Below are 21,794 nucleotides of genomic sequence, written 5' to 3'. Positions count from 1 at the left end.
CCATTATGGTGAGCTGGACTTTTTTAGTCTATTTAGAAAAGTTGCCTAGGGGGTCTAGCTCCCAAAATGGTGAGTTTCCACTGTTTAGGCACATCAGGGGCTCTCCAAACGTGACATGGCATTCGATAATTATTTCTGCAAATTTTGCATTCGAAAAGTCAAACGTGCTCCTTCCCTTCCAAGCCATGCCATTCACCCAAACAGTGATTTTCCCCCATATATAGGGTATCTGTATGCTCAGGCGAAATTGTACAACAGATTCTGGCGTCTTTTTTTCTTTTCATAAAGAAATTTGGGTCTAAATTTAATTTTTTATAAAAAAAAAAAAAAAAAGCTAAATGTTAATTTCATGTGAAGCACCTGAAGGCTAAGGCTTCTTTCACACTAGCGTCGGAATCTCCCCGTCGCAATGCGTCGGGGAGAGATTCCGACGCTAGCGTTTAACGCTTTGCACAATGGGTGCAGCGGATGCATTTTTCCGGCGCATCCGCTGCCCCATTGTAATGTGCGGGGAGGTAGGGGCGGAGTTCCGGCCGCGCATGCGCGGTCGGAAAAAGCGGTCCGTCGGGAGAAAAAAACGTTACATGTAGGGTTTTTTTTTCCCGACGGTCCGCCAAAGCACGACGCATCCGTCGCAAGACGGATGCGAAGTGTGCAAATCCGTCGCAAATGCGTCGCCAATAGAAGTCTATGGGGAAAAAACGCATCCTGCAAGCACTTTTGCAGGATGCGTTTTTTCTGCAAAACGACGCATTGTGACGGATTTACAAAAAACGCTAGTGTGAAAGTAGCCTTAATAAACTTCTCAAATGTGGTTTTGAGGACCTTGAGGGGTGCAGTTCTTAGAATGGTGTTATTTGGGGTATTTTCTGTCATATGGAGACCTCAAAGTCATTTCAAATGTGATGGGGTCCCTAAAAAAATGCTTTTGTAAATTTCGTTGAAAAAATGAGAAATTGCTGATCAACGTTTAAACCTTATAACTTCCTAACAAAATATGCTTCAAAACTTTTGCTAATGTAAAGTAGACAAGCGGGAAATGTTATTTATTAACTATTTTGTGTGACATAATGCTCTGATTTAACGGCATAAAAATTAAAAGCTTAAGAATTGCTAAAGTTTTGTTTTTTTCACAAATAAACAGAAGTCATATCAAAGAAAATTTATCACTAACATGAAGTAAAATATGCCACAGGAGAAGCAATCTCAGAATCAGTGGGATCTGTTCAAGAGTTTCAGAGTTATTACGACAAAGTGACACTGGTCAGAAATGTAAAATTTGGTCTGGTCAGGAGGGTGAAAACAGGCTTCGGGGTGAAGGGGTTAAACATTTTTCTATATATTCGGAGGTATGTTTTAAATGCATTATTTCAGAGTAGGGGAAAAAGAATCCAAGATGAACATGATTATGATTGTCTTTTAAGGCTACGAAAGGAGAGCAGAGGTGTCCTCATTAAGGCTATGTGCTCACGTTTCGGATTTTTCCGCCGCAAAAACGCTTAGAAAACGCTTACATTAAGTATCCCATCAATTTTAATGCATTACGCAATTTTTGTGCCCATGTTGTGTTTTTTCCAGCAAAAAAACGCATCTCGGAAAAAACGCAGCATGTTCATTAATTTTGCTTATTTTTAGCGGACTTGCCGCTATATTATTGCATTGGGAACCTCCGGAAAAATCTGCAAAAAAACGCACAAAAAACGTGAGCGGACTTCCTGCGAAAGTAATCCGGATTTGCTCATGAAAATTCTGCAAACTTTGCTGAATGTGTACACAATAGCCTAAAACTGTGATGACAAAAATGATACCTGTGAACCCATGTGTCCATTTATCTATCAATTTTTAACACTGAATCAGCAATAAAACTGCATGTTGGCAAGATCTTCCGCCACAAGATTACCATGTAGCCTTGCTTTGTAGCTTTACTAAATGGGCATATAGACGTTAAAATTGCTAACACTGATGCTTCGCAGCAGTGGAGACCCATTCAGAATGAGACCGGAACAACATGTACTTTCATGTTTGTCTGTGTGCGGACAAAGGCTTTAGTTTCTTCTCATACTACTGGTCACAAGAAGAAGAAACTAAAGTGATTGTGTGTAGGAAACAGAGAAATTGAGTGTGCGCGCCACTGGGGACATAAACTTTTAGGGGTTTGGTGTACACCGCTACAGAATGGGGTAGCTCTGTATGACAAGCTACAAATAAACAGGCTCCAATACTTGACATTTGGTAGTGTGCTGAAAACAAGGGGTAGATGAAGATTGAAGAGAACATGTGCCCCTGGCAAAGCTTTTTCAGCATTCTAGGAACACAACACACATTGCGGACAACAAAGACCAATTTAGCAATCTTGAAGCTGGCAAGGAGTACTCCATAATATACTGAACCTCCATAACATGCCTCAGGTCCTAACAAATGAGAACTTCAAAAGGCCACGATTTCCTACCTCATCAAACATAATGACAGAATGCACTAAAAAGCATTTGGGGGCTGGTAAATTTGCCACAGGAGATGTTCAACATTTCATGAGATCTCAGCATCAAGCACACAGTTAACTAATCATCAGAGGATTCCATTATATCTTGGGATTTAGATGAAGGCCGGTATCAGACGCTAACATATATTAATAGTACTTCAAAATAGTCATTTACATTCACATTGCTAAAGCAGGACAAAACCATTAGCATAAGTAGTGGACTAGTAATTACATTGAGATGCTTTTTCCTGAGGCTCATTAGCGCCAAAAAAATATATATTATATAATAAATATCTCTATATCTCTCTATCTATATATATCTATATAAATATTTTAATCGTGAGAAATACACATCTCTCCAGGCATAAGAGTGCAAGAGGGTACATAGAAAAGAAATACCGCCATTCCAAAAATAAAGTCCTCACCTTTAAAGGAGAAATATGTGAGTGAGAAACCACTCCATGGACATTCTCAATCTGTGAAATGTTCTTTTCAGAGACATGGACCAATTCTGGGCTTCTTCCTTCACTCAAGATATGTGGGGAGCTTGGCTCTTGAGATGCGACGTCATCATCCTGGTATCGATATTTCTGTTAAAAAGAAATAAACATTAGGAACATGAAAAGATGAATGTTTTTAAGCAGATCAGCCGAGCTTTAACTTCGATCGGTCAGGTCCTGGCCTGACTAGTTTAGTCATCTGTGTATCCCCTACAGAAGAGAAACTCATGCGCATCTTTTCATCTGTATTCTGCAGATCATCTTTTGTTCCTCCTAGAAAAATTACAGACATCTAGGAGTTACTATTCTTCATTTCATAAAGGTGTGTCCCTTCACAGACTTATACATAGTCAGCACTGATTGGACAATGTGTAGAGACATGCCTTCAAACTAGTAACACCCAGTTGTCAATTTATTCACACATTTCTAGATTAAATAAAGCAACAGTACAAGGTAAAGGTGTAAGAAAAGCTGCTCCATGAAAATGAATATTTGAAAAGTACTCGTCAGACAAGCAACATTTTTATTTTTCCAACTATGGAACTTTGAGGCCTTTTTTTGAGTGGTGAACTAACAGTTTTATTTATACCAAATAGGAGAAACGTATCCTTTTGATCAGCTGTTAAGGCAATTTTTTCTTTTTGTTTTAGGAAGATTTGATGACCGAAGAAGCTAAGGAAACCCACTGACCTACTTCACTTGCTGCTCTTAGAGGCAGATGCCGGCTATGTAACATAGCCAGTGTTTGTGGGCAATCCTGGAACAAGCTGGGCTCTGTAGTGTTTACACTTTCCTGCTGAAAGCCTAAGCCAGGTGAGTGAGCGAGACATATAGTCAGAATGCCAGACAACCTACACAACTGCTGTAAAGAGAACTGTGGCAGGGAAAGCCAGTAGTCAGGGGGCAGAAGAAACGTTTCAAAGGCTGCCTCAAAAGAGCCTCACAAACATGGGAGTCAACATCAACGCATATGAGAAGCTAGCCCTGGACCGTCCAGCTTGGTGAGGCAGCTGAACACAGGAGAATCTCTGAGGCGAAAAGAAAGCTGTGAGCAAGGCACAAGCGGCATCTACTGTCCTGACTACATCTACTTATGTCACATATGTGGGATAGCCTTAACCCCTTTCTGACATCAGACGTACTATCCCGTCCAGGTGGGGTGGGCCCCCATGACCAGGGACGGGATAGTACGTCATGCCCTTTAATGCGACACTGCGACTTAAGTCGCGGTGATCACATTAAAATTCCGACGCCATCTTACCTCAGGGAAGATGGCCTCGGCATCCTGGGGTATGGCGTCCCCTCCCCCGCCTCCCGATCGCTGTGATTGGCTGTTCAATTCTGAACAGCCAATCACAGCCTTTCTCATTGTTTCAGCCAATCAGCTTGGCTGAAACAGTGAGGTTCCAGGCTAGGATCGAGTACCGATGTACTCGATCCTGGGGCCGGTGCCTGGCAACCCAGGCACCGGCCAAAACCCCCGGATTGGCGCGATCGACGATCACATCGATCGCGCCAATCGCAGGGCATAGCGGCGGTGTTACCGCGCTGTGCCCTGCCTGAAAGTGCCTGATCCGGAGCCGCAGGGCAGCTGAGGAAGGCTCCGGATCCTGCAGCTGTGATTGGCGCGATCGATGTGATCGTCGATCGCGCCAATCAGGAACAGTCCCGCCGGATTGGCGCGATCGACGATCACATCGATCGCCGTCGATCGCAGGGCACAGCGGCGGTGTTACCGCTCTGTGCCCTGCTTGGAAATCCAGCCTCATCTGCCTGCCACCTCCCCCACCACCTCCTGCAGCTCTGCCAATCAGGGCACAGCAGCGGTGTGCCCGCGCTGTGCCCTGATGGTGACCTGCCGGTCACTTGCTGGTGACCTGCCGGTGACCTGCCTATGATCGGAGCTGTGAGCTCCGATCATAGGCTGGTGCCTAGCGACACCGGCGTCACCAGGGCCACCTCTGATTGGTGGGATCGATGTGATCATTCGATCCCACCAATGACAGGTCACAGCAGCGGTGTGACCGCTCTGTGACCTGTCTCACCTGTCCCTGACCGGTCTGACTGCTCTTCAGGAATCCTCACACTTGGTGAGGATTCCTGAAGAGCGGCCACGCTGACAGATCCCCTCCTGTGCTGAGACTTGTGGTGCCACAGTAGCCTGTGACACCACAATTCTTGCTAAAGAAAGAAGACAGAAGAAAGAAGACAGAAGAAAGAAGAGAGACTACAACCGTAAGTGTTCATCCCCGATCCCGGCCCGATCTTACTTCACCCCTCCCCCCCTTCCCCTTCCACCCCCACTTTGCGCCGCGTCCGTCCGTGCCCAAATTTAGCAGCCGCCGAGCGTTGATTGGTGACGCAGTTCACCGATCAACACTCGTGCTCGCTTTTCTTTCCCACATCCCCGTCCACACACCCCGCCGCGTCTGAACCCGTGCCTTTCATTTCTTTTTATTTTTTTTCCCACATCCCCGTCCACGCACCCCGCCGCTGCGTCTGAACCCGTGCCTTTCATTTCTTTTTCTTTTTTCCCACATCCCCGTTCACACACCCAGCAGCCGCCGAACTTTGATAAGTGACGCAGTTCACTTATCAGAGCTAGGGCCTGCTGTTTTAGACTTTTCCTTTTACAGGTATTTTTTTTCCCTTTAGCTTTTTCCTTTCAGAATAGTTTGCACCAAACACTATCCCCCCCACACGTACACAGTTATCAATAAATATTACACCCAAGCACCATAATCACACAAAAAATGTCCCGTTCGTCCCAGCAGCGCTATTCATTGGAGGAGGCATATGCTTTCCTTGCCTCCGACACTGATAGCGAGGGAGAGGATCCCACATTCCTTTACTCTTCAGATTCTTCATCCTCTTCCTCCTCCTCATCTTCCTCCTTGGGTCCTGCGGAACCGCCACGCAGACGCCCCAGGAGAGAAGATCAGGCAGCGCCCACTCCTGAAAATGAACCAGCGCGACCCTCTTCGGACCCCATATGGACCTCGCCCCCCCGAAAATTACGAGCCACTGATTCCTGATTTTGTGGCAGAATCAGGAATCAAGTTTGACACCACCGGCCTCACAGAAATAGACTTTTTCAAAGTCTTTTTCTCTGAGGCTTTCGTTAACCTCATGGTGGAGCAAACTAATTTGTATGCTCGGCAATTTTTGGAGCAAAACCCCCGTTCATCATTTTCTAACTGGTCTCCTGTGGACGCAGTTGAAATGATGCAGTTTTGGGGCCTGGTCCTCCATATGGGGATCGTGAAGAAGCCAGAAATTCGGCAATATTGGAGTGTAGATGTTTTATATAACACTCCAGTGTTCCGAATGGTCATGGTTCGGACGCGTTTTGAGGCCATCCATAAGTTTTTGCATTACAACGATAATGCACGGTGTCCCGCACGAGATGACCCCAATTTTGACCGTCTGTACAAAGTTCGGCCGGTCATCAAACACTTCAGCAAAAAGTTTGCTGAAGTGTACGTGCCCAAAAGGGACATCTGTGTGGATGAGTCCTTGGTTCATTTTAAGGGGCGGCTCAGATTCCGTCAATACCTGCCCAGCAAAAGGGCCAGGTACGGAATCAAACTCTACAAGCTGTGTGAGAGTACCTCAGGGTACACCTACAGCTTTAGAGTGTACGAAGGGAAGGACAGCAGGATTGAACCGCCTGAGTGTCCTTCCATCCTGGGAGTGAGTGGGAAAATTGTGTGGGATTTGGTGCACCCACTGCTGGATAAAGGTTATCACCTCTACACCGATAACTTTTATTCCAGCATGCCACTCTACAAATCCCTCTCTGCGCGAGGTACCGCAGCCTGCGGTACTGTCCGCAAAATTCAGAGAGGCCTCCCGAAGACGCTACTTGGGCAGATGCTCAGAAAAGGTGAGAGCAAAGCCCAATGTAGCGACCACCTGCTGGTGGTCAAGTACAAGGACAAGAAGGATGTCCTTCTCTTGACCACCATACACGGTGATGGCAGTGCCCTCAGCAGTGTACGGGGTACCTCAACACAGGTCTGCAAACCGGACTGTGTACTGGGGTACAACAAAAACATGGGGGGCGTTGATCTCCCTGATCAACTCCTCCAACCGTACAGTGCTTTGAGGAAGACCAAGGTGTGGTACAAAAAGCTGTCCGTGTACATCGTACAAATGGCAATGCTCAACGCTTTCCTGCTGTCACGATGTGCACGACACACTGATACGTCGTACCTTCAGTTCCAGGAGGTAGTGGTTAAGGCCCTGATATTTGGCACGAGGGAAGGAGCGGGCCCCAGTACTTCCGGAACTGAGGGTGCTCGTATCATACCAGGTCAGCATTTTCCGGGGGTGGTCCCGCCAACTGATAGAAAAAGTAAGCCGCAAAAAAGGTGCCGAGTGTGCTACAAAAGAGGAGTACGCAAGGACACCATCTATCAATGCGACACCTGCCCCGACAAACCTGGCCTGTGTATGAAGGACTGCTTCAAATTGTACCACACCTCCATGCACTACTAATTTACTTAACAGGAACCAGTAGATTAGTTCCAAAGAGGGGGCACATCTAAGTAAGTTCCTTGGGGGTCTAGGTTCCAAAATGATGTCACTTGTGTTTTTTTTTTACTGTTTAGGCACATCAGGGGCTCTGCAAACGGAACATGACGCCCTCAGAACTAGTCCATCAAAGTCTGCATTCCAAATCGTCACTGCTTCCCTTCTGAGTCCCGAAGTGCCCAAACAGTTTTTTCCCACATATGGGGTACTAGCGTACTCAGAACAAATTGGACAACAACTTTTGGGGTCCAATTTCTCCTGTTACCCTTGGGAAAATAAAAAATTGGGGGCTGAAAGATCATTTTTGTGGGGGAAAAAAATAGAATTTTTTATTTTCACACCGGGCATCATAGACTTTAGTGAAGCACTTGGAGGTTCAAATTCTCACGACACACCTAGATAAGTTCCTTAGGGGGTCAAGTTTCCAAAATGGGGTCACTTGTGGGGAGTTTCTACTGTTTAGGCACATCAGGGGCTCACCAAATGGCACATGATGCCTGCAGACAATTCCATCAAAGTCTGCATTCCAAGACGTCACTACTTCCCTTCCGAGCCCCAAAGTGTGCCCAAACAGTAGTTTTCTCCCACATATGGGGTACCAGCGTACTCAGGACAAATTCAACAACAACTTTTGGGGTCCAATTTCTCCTGTTACCCTTGGGTAGCTTCTGCTGCTGTGAAACACCTGAAGGGTTAATAAACTTCTTGAATGTGGTTTTGAGCAGCTTGAGGGGTGCAGTTTTTAGAATGGTGTCACTTTTGGGTATTTTCTGCCATATAGACCCCTCAAAATGACTTCAAATGTGAGGTGGTCCCTAAAAAAAATGGTTTTGTAAATTTTGTTGTAAAAATGAGAAATTGCTGGTCAAATGTTAACCCTTGTAACTTCCTAGAAAAAAAAAATTTTGTTTCCAAAATTGTGCTGATGTAAAGTAGACATGTGGGTAATGTTATTTATTAACTATATTGTGTCACTTAACTCTCTGGTTTAACAGAATAAAAATTCAAAGTTGGAAAATTGCGAAATTTTCAAAATTTTCGCCAAATTTCCGTTTTTTTCACAAATAAACGCAAGTTATATCGAAGAAATTTTACCACTATCATGAAGTACAATATGTTACAAGAAAACAATCTCAGAGTCACTGGGATCCGTTGAAGCGTTCCAGAGTTATAACCTCATAAAGGGACAGTGGTCAGAATTGTAAAAATTGGCCCGGTCATTAACGTGCAAACCACCCTTGGGGGTAAAGGGGTTAAGGGCCCAGATTGGCCTCAGTCACCTCCAAACCCACAGACACTGCTCATCCTCTAAACTCCGGAGTCCTGGTCATCTTCAACTTCGAAGGACAAATAAAAGTGTGAGTGTGTGTGATTGAATGAGTGAGTGTGAGTGTGTGTGATTGAATGAGTGAGTGTGAGTGTGTGATTGAATGAGTGAGTGTGTGTCACATAAAAGTGTAGTTCCCCATTGTTTCATGAAAACTATTCTGACCCACTAAGACATGGGCTCCACAAGTTTTCTGAAAGTGCCCTATGGTATCTGGCACTAAGATGCTTAGGTTTAGTAAGGTGCAACGTCAGGCTTCCATGGATCTGACTTTTTTGTTTTCTGACAGATGTTCCATCGATTGTGAATAAAGTCTCCCCCCTTCCCCCCCAAATACAATACATTGTTGGCAGATTATAAAGTGTATTCTGAAGTACCACGTCCTTGAGCTCGGATGTTCCTTAAAACAGAATCTGTCAGCAGATTTTTTCTACCTCATCTTAGAGCAGCATGATGTAGGCAAAGAGAAGCTGAATCCAACAATGTGTCACTTAGATTACTGGGTGCTGCCGTTCACACACGGAATTCTTAAATTTAGCAATGCAGCAGAGCCAGGAAAGGTAACCCCGGAAACCCCAGGCTCTGTATACACAATGTCTATAGACAGTGAGGGTCTCATCACAGGAGGGGGCGTTGCTGGACCAGGAGGCACAGGCTGCCATGTCTGAACAACCATGAGCTACTGGTGCTAAAACAATCATTGCAGGGAAACAAAACCTGAGCGCTTGATAAGAGGCATTGCTGAAATCTGTGTGCTAACCACTACAGCATGCCGTCTCAAGATTACATTGCAAAAACCTGCGTAGATTCCCTTTAAGCATTCCTGAACATTTTTTTTCTCAGTGTGGCAGGGTGAAGTATATTGATGAAGGCCCCTGCCATTAAAATGCATTGCTTCCATGAAGGGCTGCCTGCAACAGAGTAACAAGCTACTAAAATATATACCTTTAGGCTATGTGCACACGTTCAGGAATTCATGCAGAAAATTCCTGTGGAAATCCAGACATTTCTGCCAGATTTCCGCATGAAATCCGCATGCGTTTTTTTGCGCGTTATTTGCACGGTTTTTGCGTGGTTTTTCCCAGACATTTCCCAATGCATTAGACAGTGGGAAATCCGCGAAAAAAAACACAATGCGTTTTTCATGCGGAAAAACGTACATCATGTGCACAGAAATTGCGGATTCCATTATAAATGATGGGATGCTTAATGTATGCAGATTATTTGCGGTTTTATAGCGTTTTTATAGCGCAAATAATCTGCAACGTGTGCACATAGCCTTAATATGTCAACGAGAATGATAAACAGTTCAATAGAAATGCTTTGACAAACTAAATACTACATTTGGTTTCCATATACCCAATTCAGCACCTCAACGAAAGGCACACGGTAAAATATTTCAAAAGAAGAATAGCTATATTTTATATTTTACCATTTTAAATTGTGGTACCTTCACATTTTTGCTGGCCTAACAGTGGCATCTGTTAGGCTGCTTTCACACATCGTTTTTTTTTTTTTTTGCCATCAGTCACAATCCGCCGAATGTTGAAAAAAAGGATCCGTCGCAGATTGTGAGAAACTGATGCGATGGATCCGTTTTTTCAACAGATCCGACGAGCAGATCTAGCTAACTGGATCCTTTAAAAAAAAATAAATAAAAAAAATCAGAGCATACTCAGTTTAAAAAAACGGAATCCGTAGCCAGATTGTCATTTGACAGATCCGGCGCAATAGGCCTCCATTCTAGCAAACGACGGACGGCGATGGACACAAAAAACGTTACTGTCCGTTTTCTCTGGCCGCTGGATAAAAAAATTTTGATGGATCTGGAGGAAAACGGATGAAACGTGAGGCCATCCATCGCAATTTGTCGCTAATACAAGTCTATGAGAAAAAAATGGATCCAGTGGCAACTTTTGCCAGATCGGTTTTTTTTCCAAAATTCGCCGGATTGCAACTGATGGCCATAAACTTGTGTGAAAGCAGCCTTACAAATACATTGATAGGAGATCTATTTACACAGATAAATTGTGCATTATTTTATGATTAACCCCTTAGCGACCGCCGATACGCCTTTTAACGGCGGCCGCTAAGGGTACTTAAACCACAGCGCCGTTAATTAACGGCGCTGTGGAAAAAGTCCATAGCGCCCCCCAGAGGCCGATTTTCTCCGGGGTCTCGGCTGCCGAGGGTAGCCGAGACCCCAGAGAACATGATTCGGGGGGTTTTTAACCCACCCCGCATTTGCGATCGCCGGTAATTAACCGTTTACCGGCGATCGCAAAAAAAAAAAAAAAAAAAAGCGATCTCTTTAATTTCTCTGTCCTCCGATGTGATCGCACATCGGAGGACAGAGAAAAGGGGTCCCAGGAGGCCCCCCAATACTCACCTAGCTCCCCCGATGCTCCTCGTGTCTCCCGGTGGGCGCCGCCATCTTCAAAATGGCGGGCGCATGCGCAGTGCGCCCGCCGGCCGGCACCGGGAGAATCTTTGGGGTCTCGGCTGCCGGGGGAAGCCGAGACCCCAAAGAGCACGATCGGGGTCGGTATTACCGACCCCTGTTTTGCGATCGCCGGTAATTAACTGTTTACCGGCGACCGCAAAAAAAAAAAAAAAGTAAAGTGTAATTCTCTGTCCTCTGATGTGATCGCACATCAGAGGACAGAGAAATAGGGGGATTCGGGCACCCTAGCATACTCACCTAGGTCCCTGGATCCTCTTGCTGCTCCTCCTGGCCGCCGGCAGCAGAACATGGCGGACGCATGCCCAGTGCGCCCGCCATCTGTCTCCATCTGCCGGCCAGCAGGAGAACAGCAGTTGGGGCTAAAATTAGGGGTAGGGTTAGGGGTAGGGTTAGGGGTAGGGTTAGGGGTAGGGTTAGGTTAGGGGTAGGGTTAGGGTTAGGTTAGGGGTAGGGTTAGGTTAGGGGTAGGGTTAGGTTAGGGGTAGGGTTAGGTTAGGGTTAGGGGTAGGGTTAGGGGTAGGTTGGGGTTAGGTTAGGGGTAGGGTTAGGGGTAGGGTTAGGTTAGGGGTAGGGTTAGGTTAGGGGTAGGGTTAGGTTAGGGTTAGGGGTAGGGTTAGGGTTAGGTTAGGGTTAGGTTAGGGGTAGGGTTAGGGGTAGGGTTAGGTTAGGGGTAGGGCTAGGGTTGGGGCTAAATTTAGGGTTAGGGTTGGGGCTAAATTTAGGGTTAGGGTTGGGGCTAAACTTAGGGTTAGGCTTCTTTCACACTTCCGTCGGTACGGGGCCGTCGCAATGCGTCGGCCCGACATACCGACGCACGTTGTGAAAATTGTGCACAACGTGGGCAGCAGCTGTAGTTTTCCAACACATCCGCTGCCCAATCTATGTCCTGGGGAGGAGGGGGCGGAGTTACGGCCACGCATGCGCGGTCAGAAATGGCGGATGCGACGTACAAAAAAACGTTTCATTGAACGTTTTTTTGTGCCGACGCTCCGCCAAAACACAACTGATCCAGTGCACGACGGACGCGACGTGTGGCCATCCGTCACGATCCGTCGGCAATACAAGTCTATGGGCAAAAAATGCATCCTGCGGGCACATTTGCAGGATCCGTTTCTTGTCCAAAACGACGGATTGCGACGGAATGCCAAACGACGCAAGTGTGAAAGTAGCCCTAGGGCTAGGGTTAGGGTTGGGGCTAAAGTTAGGGCTAGGGTTGGGGCTAAAGTTAGGGTTAGAGCTGGGATTAGGGTTAGGGTTTGGATTAGGGTTCGTATTAGGGTTAGGGTTGGCATTAGGGTTATGCTTGGGATTAGGGTTAGGTTTGGGATTAGGGTTAAGGTTAGGGTTGTGATTAGGGGTGTATTGGGATTAGGGTTAGGTTTGAGGTTAGGGTTGAGATTAGGATTAGGGGTGTGTTGGATTTAGGGTTTTGATTAGGGTTATGGTTAGGGTTGACATTAGGGTTGTTTTGGGGTAAGGGTTGTGATTATGGTTAGGGTTAGTGATTAGGATTATGGATGAGGTTGGGATTAGGATTAGGGGTGTGTTGGGGTTAGGGTTGGAGCTAGAATTGGGGGGTTTCCACTGTTTAGGTACATCAGGGGGTCTCCAAACACGACAGCCAATTTTGCGCTCAAAAAGTCAAATGGTGCTCCCTCCCTTCTGAGCTCTGCCGTGCGCCCAAACAGTGGGTTACCCCCACATATGGGGCATCAGCGTACTCGTGATAAATTGGACAACAACTTCTGGGGTCCAATTTCTCTTGTTACCCTTGTGAAAATAAAAACTTGGGGGCTACAAAATCTTTTTTGTGAAAAAACATTTTTTATTTTCACGACTCTGCATTCTAAACTTCTGTGAAGCACTTGGGCATTCAAAGTTCTCACCACACATCTAGATAAGTTCCTTGGGGGGTCTAGTTTCCAAAATGGGGTCACTTGTGGAGGGTTTCTACTGGTTAGGTACATCAGGGGCTCTGCAAACGCAACATAATACCCGCAGACCATTCTATCAAAGTCTGCATTCCAAAACGGCGCTCCTTCCTTCCGAGCTCTGTCGTGCGCCCAAACAGTGGTTTACCCCCACATATGGGGTACCAGCATACTCAGGACAAATTGGACAACAACTTTTGGGGTCCAGTTTCTCTTGTTACCCTTGTGAAAATAAAAATTTGGTGGCTAAAAAATCTTTTTTGTGGAAAAAAAAAATATTTTATATTTTCACGGCTCTGCATTATAAACTTCTGTGAAGCACTTGGGCATTCAAGGTTCTCACCACACATCTAGATAAGTTCCATGGGGGGTCTAGTTTCCAAAATGGGGTCACTTGTGGGGGATTTCTACTGTTTAGGCACATCAGGGGCTCTCCAAACGCGACATGGCGTCCGATCTCAATTCCAGCCAATTCTACATTGAAAAAGTAAAACGGCACTCTTTCTCTTCCAAGCTCTGCGGTGCGCCCAAACAGTGGTTTACCCCCACATATGGGGTATTGGCGTATTCAGGAGAAATTGCATAACAAAATTTATGGTTACATTTCTGTTTTTACACTTGTGAAAATAAAAAAAATGGTTCTGAATTAAGATGTTTGCAAAAAAAAGTTAAATGTTCATTTTTTCCTTCCACATTGTTTCAGTTCCTGTGAAGCACGTAAAGGGTTAATAAACTTCTTGAATGTGGTTTTGAGAACCTTGAGGGGTGTAGTTTTTAGAATGGTGTCACACTTCATTATTTTCTATCATATAGACCCCTCAAAATGACTTCAAATGTGATGTGGTCCCTAAAAAAAAATGGTGTTGTAAAAATGAGAAATTGCTGGTCAACTTTTAACCCTTATAACTCCCTAACAAAAAAAAATTTTGTTTCCAAAATTGTGCTGATGTAAAGTAGACATGTGGGAAATGTTATTTATTAACTATTTTTTATGACATATCTCTCTGATTTAAGGGCATAAAAATACAAAGTTTGAAAACTGCAAAATTTTAAAAATTTTCGCCATATTTCCGTTTTTTTCATAAATAATCGCAAGTAATATCGAAGAAATGTTACCACTAACATGAAGTACAATATGTCACGAAAAAACAATCTCAGAATCAGCGGGATCCGTTGAGTTATAACCTCATAAAGTGACAGTGGTCAGAATTGCAAAAATTGGCCTGGTCATTAAGTACCAAATTGGCTCTGTCACTAAGGGGTTAATCCTTCAAACTGATACCAATTTAGCTTACAAGTGTCAGATGCCACTCTTAAGACATCTGTTTAACGCATTCATCCCCCATAGGTTAGAATAGCATCCATATTCTTTTAGTAATCCAAAAACAAATTTGTCCTCTGTCCGGCAATAAAACCCTATGGGTTTATCCTCTACATCTGAAGCTTTTCTGGGGGACATAAATGGGGTAGTGTTAACCCCTTAGTAACCAGGCCAAATTTTTTTAAATCTCACCAGTGTCACTTTATGTGGTATAGGAAAGATCTACTATATAATGGTCTAAGGGTCACTTCCGTCTTTCTGTCTTTCCTTCTTTCTGTCACGGATATTCATTGGTCGCGGTCTCTGTCTGTCATGGAAATCCAAGTCGCTGATTGGTCGAGGCAAAACAGCCATGACCAATCAGCAACAGGCACAGTTCGGAAGAAAATGGTCGTTCCTTACTCGCCACAGTCAGTGCCCGGCGCCCGCATACTCCCCTCCAGTCACCGCTCACACAGGGTTAATGCCGGCGGTAACAGACAGCGTTATGCCTTGGGTAACGCACTCCGTAACCGCTGCTATTAACCCTGTGTGTCCCCAACTTTTTACTATTGATGCTGCCTATGCGGCATCAATAGTAAAAAGAGCTAATGTTAAAAATAATTAAAAAAAACAAAAAACCTGCTACTCTCACCCTCCGTCGTCCGACAATGTGCTCGCTCCTGCCGCCATCTTCCGTTCCCGGCGATGCATTGCAAAATTACCCAGAAGACTCGCGAGACTGCTAAGTCATCTGGGTAATTTCGCAATGCATCCTGGGAACGGAAGATGGCGCCAGCCACGCGCGCATCGCCAGATGTTCGCTGGATCCCCACGGGTGAGTATATAACTTTTTTTATTTTAATTATTTTTATTTATTTATTTTTTAACAGGGATATGGTGCCCACTGCTGTATACTACGTGGGCTGTGTTGGATACCGCGTGGCCGCTATATACTACATAGGCAGTGTTATATACTATGTGGGCTGGGTTCTATACTATGTGGGCTGTGCTATATTACGTGGCCACTGTTATATACTGCGTGAGCAGTGTTATATACTACATGGCTGCTATATACTGCGTGGGCTGTGCTATATATTACGTGGCCAGTGTTATATACTACGTGGCCAGTGTTATATACTGCGTGGCTGCTATATACTGCGTGGGCTGTTATATAGTACATGGCTGTGTTATATACTGCGTGGCCACTGTTATATATTGCGTGGCCTGTATTAATGCATCGGGTATTCTACAATATGTATGTATATAGCAGCCACATGGTATATAGCACAGGCCACATAGTATTTGTCTGCTATATACTACACGGCTCCTATATGCTACGTGGCCTGTGCTATATACTATGTGGCTGCTATATACATACATAAATACATATTCTAGAATACCCGATGTGTTAGAATCGGGCCACCATCTAGTATACAATATATCTTAGTACCTATTAGGTACATATTTGTACATATTTCACTTTATGTGGTAATAACTCTGGAACGATTCAACAAATCCCAGGGATTTTGAGATTGCTTTTTTGTGGCACATTCTAAATTATGATAATGGTAAATTTAAGCAGATGTTTTTGTATAAATAAAAAGCAAAACATAACAAAAATGTAAAAAAAAATGTGCAATTCTCAAACTTTGAATGATTATCGCTTTAATCCAGATAAAACATTAAGGCTAAGTGCACACGTTGCAGAATTGACACGGAAATTTCAGCGGCAATTCTGCGCCTCCTGCCGCGGGTATATCGCATGCGGAATTGGCATGCATTTTCCCGCAGAAAACTAGCGTTTTGCAAGCATAATTTGCTTGCAGAATGCTAGCGTTTTCCAAGCAATCTGTAGCATCGCTTGGAAAACTGATTGACAAGGTTGGTCACACTTGTCAAACAGTGTTTGATAAATGTGACCAACTTTTTACTATTGATGCAGCCTATGCCGCATCAATAGTAAAAGATAGAATGTTAAAAATAATTAAAAATAAAAAATGGTTATACTCACCTACCGCAAACAGCCGATCTCCTCAGCTGCTTCCGTTCCTATAGATGGTGTGTGTGCAGGACCTTCGATGACGTCGCGGTCACATGACCGCGACGTCATCGTGGTCATGTGACCGCGACGTCATCGCAGGTCCTTCACACACCATCTACAGGAACTGAAGCGGCCGCGTGCAGCGCTGAGGGGCAGGAAGACTCCGGGGGCCATCGAAGGTGAGTATATCACAATTTTTTAATTTTATTTCTTTTTTTTTTAAACAATTATATGGTGCCCAGTCCGTGGAGGAGAGTCTCCTCTCCTCCACCCTTGGTACCAACCGCACATGATCTGCTTACATCCCGTATGGTGGGCATAGCCCCATGCGGGAAGTAAGCAGATCAATGCATTCCTAGGTGTGCGGAATCCCCGTGATTCTGCAAATTTAATGAACACGCTGCGTTTTTTTCTGGGCTGCGAATCCGCTCAGGGAAAAAAATGCAGCATGTGCACACAAAAAAATTGCATTCTATTAAATAGGATGCTTAATGTGAGGTTTTTTTCGCGGTTTTATAGCGTTTTTATAGTGAAAAACCACGAAAAAAACCCGCGAAAAATCTGCTACGTGTGCACACAGCATAATAAGTAACATTTCCTTCCTGTCTGCTTTACATCAGTGCCGATTGTAAAATGTTATTTTACTTTATTAGCATTTTAGGAGGTTTAACCCCTTAATGACAGCCAATACGTCTTTTAACTGACCTGACATATTAGAGAATAGAATTCCCATACAGGTAACAATCCAGCAGCTGTCGGCTGTACACTATAGCTGACAACTTTCTGCATTAGCCACGATCAGTGTTTGCACCTTCCAAATCTGTTTAACCCCTTAGATGCTGCTGTAAATAGTGACTACATCATTATATATGGTTAACAGAGTGTAGGGGCTTCCTCTTTATCCCAATTGGTGCCCTCAGATCATGATTGTGTGGCCCTGATGGTTGTCGTGGCAATTCATGACCTAATAGCGGCCCTAGAGTCTGACGGCTGTAGTAATCTGTTCAGAAGTTAGAGGCATTTAGGTGGTAAAAATATACATTTTCATTTCGGTCATACCACTTTGCATTAATTCCTGTAAAGCACCTGAATGGTTAATAAACTACCTGACAGCAGTTTTCGATATGTCAGGGGGTGCTGTTTTTAAAATGGTATCACGTTTGGGGGTTTCCCAATATATGAGACCCCTAAAGTCACTTCAAACATGGATAAGTCCCTAAAAAAATAAATGTAGTAAATTTCCTTGAAAAAATGAAAAATTGCTGCTACATTTTTAAACCTCCTAAAATGCTAAAAAAATAAAACAACATTTTACAAATGGTGCTGATGTAAAGCAGACATGTGGGAAATGTTGTTTATTAATGTTTTGCTGTGGTATGACTATCTGGATTAAAGGGATAATCATTCAAATTTTGAAAATTGCTAATTTTTTAACATTTTTCTCAAATTTTTGATATTTTATTTTTTTTATAAACACAAAACATATTGACCTAAATTTACCGTTATCATAAAGTATAATGTGTCACGAAAAAACATTCTCAAAATCACTGGGATTTGTTGAAGCGTTGCAGAGTTACTACCACATAAAATGACACTGGTCAGATTTAAAAAATTTGGCTCCGTCACTAAGGGGTTAAAATGTAGTAGCAATTTTTCATTTTTTCAAGGAGATTTACACAATTTATGTTTTAGGGACTTAACCAGGTTTGAAGTGACTTTGGGGGTCCTATATATTGGAAACCCTCAAAAGTGATACCATTTTAAAAACAGTGTCCCTCAACATTGAAAACTGCTGTCTGGTAGTTTATTAACTCTTCAGGTGATTTTCAGGAATGAATGCAAAGTGGCATGACAGGAATGAAAAAGTGTATTTTCACCACCTAAATGTCACCAACTTCTGAACAGGTCACTATTTGGCCGTGAACTGCCATGACAAACATCAAGACCACACAATCATGATCTCAGGGTGCCGATGGGGATAAAGAGGGAGCCCCAACACTCTGTTAGCCATTTATAAGTAGTCACTATTGACAGCAGCATCTAAGGGGTTAAACAGATATGGAAGGTGCCAATGCGGATTGTGGCTAATGCCGCAAGTTTTCAGCTATAGTGTACAGCCGACAGCTGCTGGATTGTCACCGGCAAGGGGATGCTATTCTCTTATATCACAGGTCAGTAAAAAGACATATTGGCTGTCATTAAGGGGTTAAAGAAAATCTGTTTACACAATATGTTTTGAGGTTTTTTTCCACATAAAAGATAGTGAGGTTGTATAGAAGACAAAGCCTTCCCTCAACCCCTCTGTTTTCTTGTGCTTTTCCTCTCAAGAAGAAAACTTTAGAAAAAGATGCCCCTTTTAGCAGTGCACATCCCAACGTAGATTTAACAGAAAGAAGAACAGTTTCTACAATCACTTCTCAGTAAAGGAACAGTAAAAAAAAACATAAAACAGAGTAAAGAGGCTAAAGCAGTTTAAACAGAAAATTGGAATCTAAAAAGAAAAAAGGTAGCTCAACGTTAACAGTTTATGAAGAGTGACAAACTGTACACTTTAATAAAAACAAAAATTACACAGTTTATGTTATCAGTACTTTTGGTAACTTCTGCTCTATAAAACACAAATTTCCCATTCTGCAGAATAAATGCATTACTGCTCAGCGCGGCACATTACAGGTCAGGGGCACGGAACAGACCGGCCTACAGGCTCTTTTTATTACCGTTTTATCAGGAAGCTTCCCAGTTAGGCTTTGTTCACAAGTCGCATTATTGCCACAGTGGTTTTCCCACTGTGCCAGCAAAATGAATGAGATTTCTGAAATCTGCACACATTGCTTATTTGTGCCTTGCAGATCAAAAGGAATTTTAAGGCTACAGCATGTCAATTTTTTCAGTGATTTTTTTGCTCGGTCTTTCGCCCATTATTAATAAATGGGGGAAAAAATAAAATACAGGAGTTTTCTGCTGTTTTTACCACCAACACACTACTATTTGCACCAGATTTTTCTACTGCAAATCCTAAATTTGTGTACATAACCTTACATTTCCCCAAACAGAATGAACTGTATGTATGGTATTTTCATATAATAATGAAAACGGTAAAATAATTCATATTTGTGTGTTTCAGTAGAATAAATTAAAAGGGCAAGCTTCTTTGAAATGTAAGGATATTGTAAAAAGTATCAAATTGATATTTTTAAGCCACTTTATTTTCTAGTTACCATATTCGTCAACATTCCAGAATGCAAATGCCAAAAGCAATGACTCCACAAGAATAAAACCAGAGCTTTGACAAGCACTCGACTAAATGTCATTGACTGTCCTAGCACAGAATAAGGAAAGACCCACATATGTTGTTTCCACTCGGGCATAGCCATAAGCACGCTTCTGTGTACGTTTCATTTTAAATGCAACAATGAATAAACAGAAAAAACAGCAAAAAGTTATAGATTTTATTTTACTTGATATATAGCTACATAAAATGTAAGTGTTTGTGTCATATTACAAGTTTTATTAAAAAGCAGTTGTAAACCAGATCAGGGAACAAGCGTTATAGCTGACTGCAATTGTAATGCATAAATTCTCATTTTTCATAAAATATAGAACAATTTTCAGTATAGTTGCAGATAATGACATTCCCAAATAGAATATCAAATTATAAAGCTGTATTTTATTTCTTCAGATCTATTTACACTAAAAGATTCTCCCATTTCATGATAATCTTACAGTTTAACCCCTAAGGCTACTTTCACACTAGCGTTTTCTGCAATCCGTCACAATGCGCCGTTTTGCAGAAAAAACGCATCCTGCAAAAGTGCTTGCAGGATGCGTTTTTTCCCCATAGACTTGTATTGACGACGCATTGCGACGGATTGCCAGACGTCGCATCCGTCGTGCGACGGATGCGTCGTGCTTTGGCGGACCGTCAGCACAAAAAACGCTACATGTAACATTTTTTGCTGCCGATGGACCGCTTTTTCCGACTGCGCATGCGCGGCCGGAACTCCTCCCCCACCTCCCCGCACCTTACAATGGGGCAGCGGATGTGATGAAAATCTGCATCCGCTGCACCCGTTGTGCGGCGTTTACAACGCTAGCGTCGGTAGCCCGACGCTAGTGTGAAAGAAGCCTTAGTGAGAGACAATTTGTACTTCATGACCAAACCAATTTTCACAATTCTGACCACAGTCATTTTACGAGGTTATAGCTCTGGAACACTTCAACGGATCCCGGTGATTCGGAGACTGTTTTTTTCGTGGCATATTAGTGGTAACATTCCTTCGATATGACTTGTGTTTATTTATGAAAAAAACGGAAATTTGGCAAAAATTTAGCAATTTTTGTGCACTAAAATACGAGTTACAAAACAGTTAACAAACAACATTTCCCACATGTCTACTTTACATCAGCACAATTTTAGAAACATTTTTGGTTAGGACGTTATAAAGGTTAAAAGTTGACCAGCAATTTCTCATTACCAAAACAGTTTTTTTTTTGTTTTTTTTTTTGTGTGACCACCTCACATTTGAAGTGAGTTTGGGGGGTCAATATAACATAAAATAAGCAAAAGTGACACCATTCTAAAAACTGCACCCCTCAAGGTGCGCAAAACCACATTTAAGAAGTTTATTGACCCTTCAGGTGCTTCACGAGAACTAAACTAATGTGGAAGGAAAAAATGAACATTTTACTTTTTTCCCCCCAAAAAAATACTTTGGAATCGGACTATTTTTACAAGCGTATCAGGAGAAAATGGACCACAAAATTTGTTGAGCAATTTCTCCTGAACAAGCAGATACCCTATATGTGGGCGAAAGCCACTGTTTGGGTGCATGGCAGGACTCAGGAGAGAGGAAGCAGTTTGACTTTTTGAACGCAAAATTGGCTGGAATCAATGGTGGCGCCATGTCGCGTTTGGAGGCCCTCTGATGTACCTAAATGGATACCCCCCAATTCTAACAGCCCTAATTCCAACCCTAACCCCAACACCACAACCCTAACCCCAACTCTAACCCTAGCTCTAACCCCAACCCTAATGGAAAAAAATACAGTTTATTATTTTTACTAAGGGGGTGATAAGTGGGGTTTGAATTACTATTTTTTTTTTTTTATTTTGATCACTGTGATCAAAATGAACCAATAGGAAAAATCTCCTATTGTTGCCGGCCGGCAGATCACGGCGGGCACACTGCGAATGCGCCTGCCAGTTTCCAGGG

General features: G+C 43.3%; 1 protein-coding gene across 17 annotated transcripts in view; it reads right to left on the bottom strand.

Moving 5' to 3' along the window:
- The window catches only part of DLG1 (discs large MAGUK scaffold protein 1), a 348,066-nt gene that overhangs the window by 236,435 nt on the left and 89,837 nt on the right, over positions 1-21,794 (bottom strand). For all 17 annotated transcript variants that reach the window (XM_069727207.1, XM_069727208.1, XM_069727203.1 and 14 more), the window contains one exon: positions 2,905-3,069. In XM_069727207.1, the coding sequence (XP_069583308.1) occupies positions 2,905-3,069 (165 nt within the window). The remainder of the gene's footprint in view (positions 1-2,904; positions 3,070-21,794) is intronic.

This window comes from Ranitomeya imitator, chromosome 5 (assembly GCF_032444005.1).
Source record: "Ranitomeya imitator isolate aRanImi1 chromosome 5, aRanImi1.pri, whole genome shotgun sequence".
NCBI lineage: Eukaryota > Metazoa > Chordata > Amphibia > Anura > Dendrobatidae > Ranitomeya > Ranitomeya imitator.
This window is presented reverse-complemented; position numbering and strand designations above follow the sequence as displayed.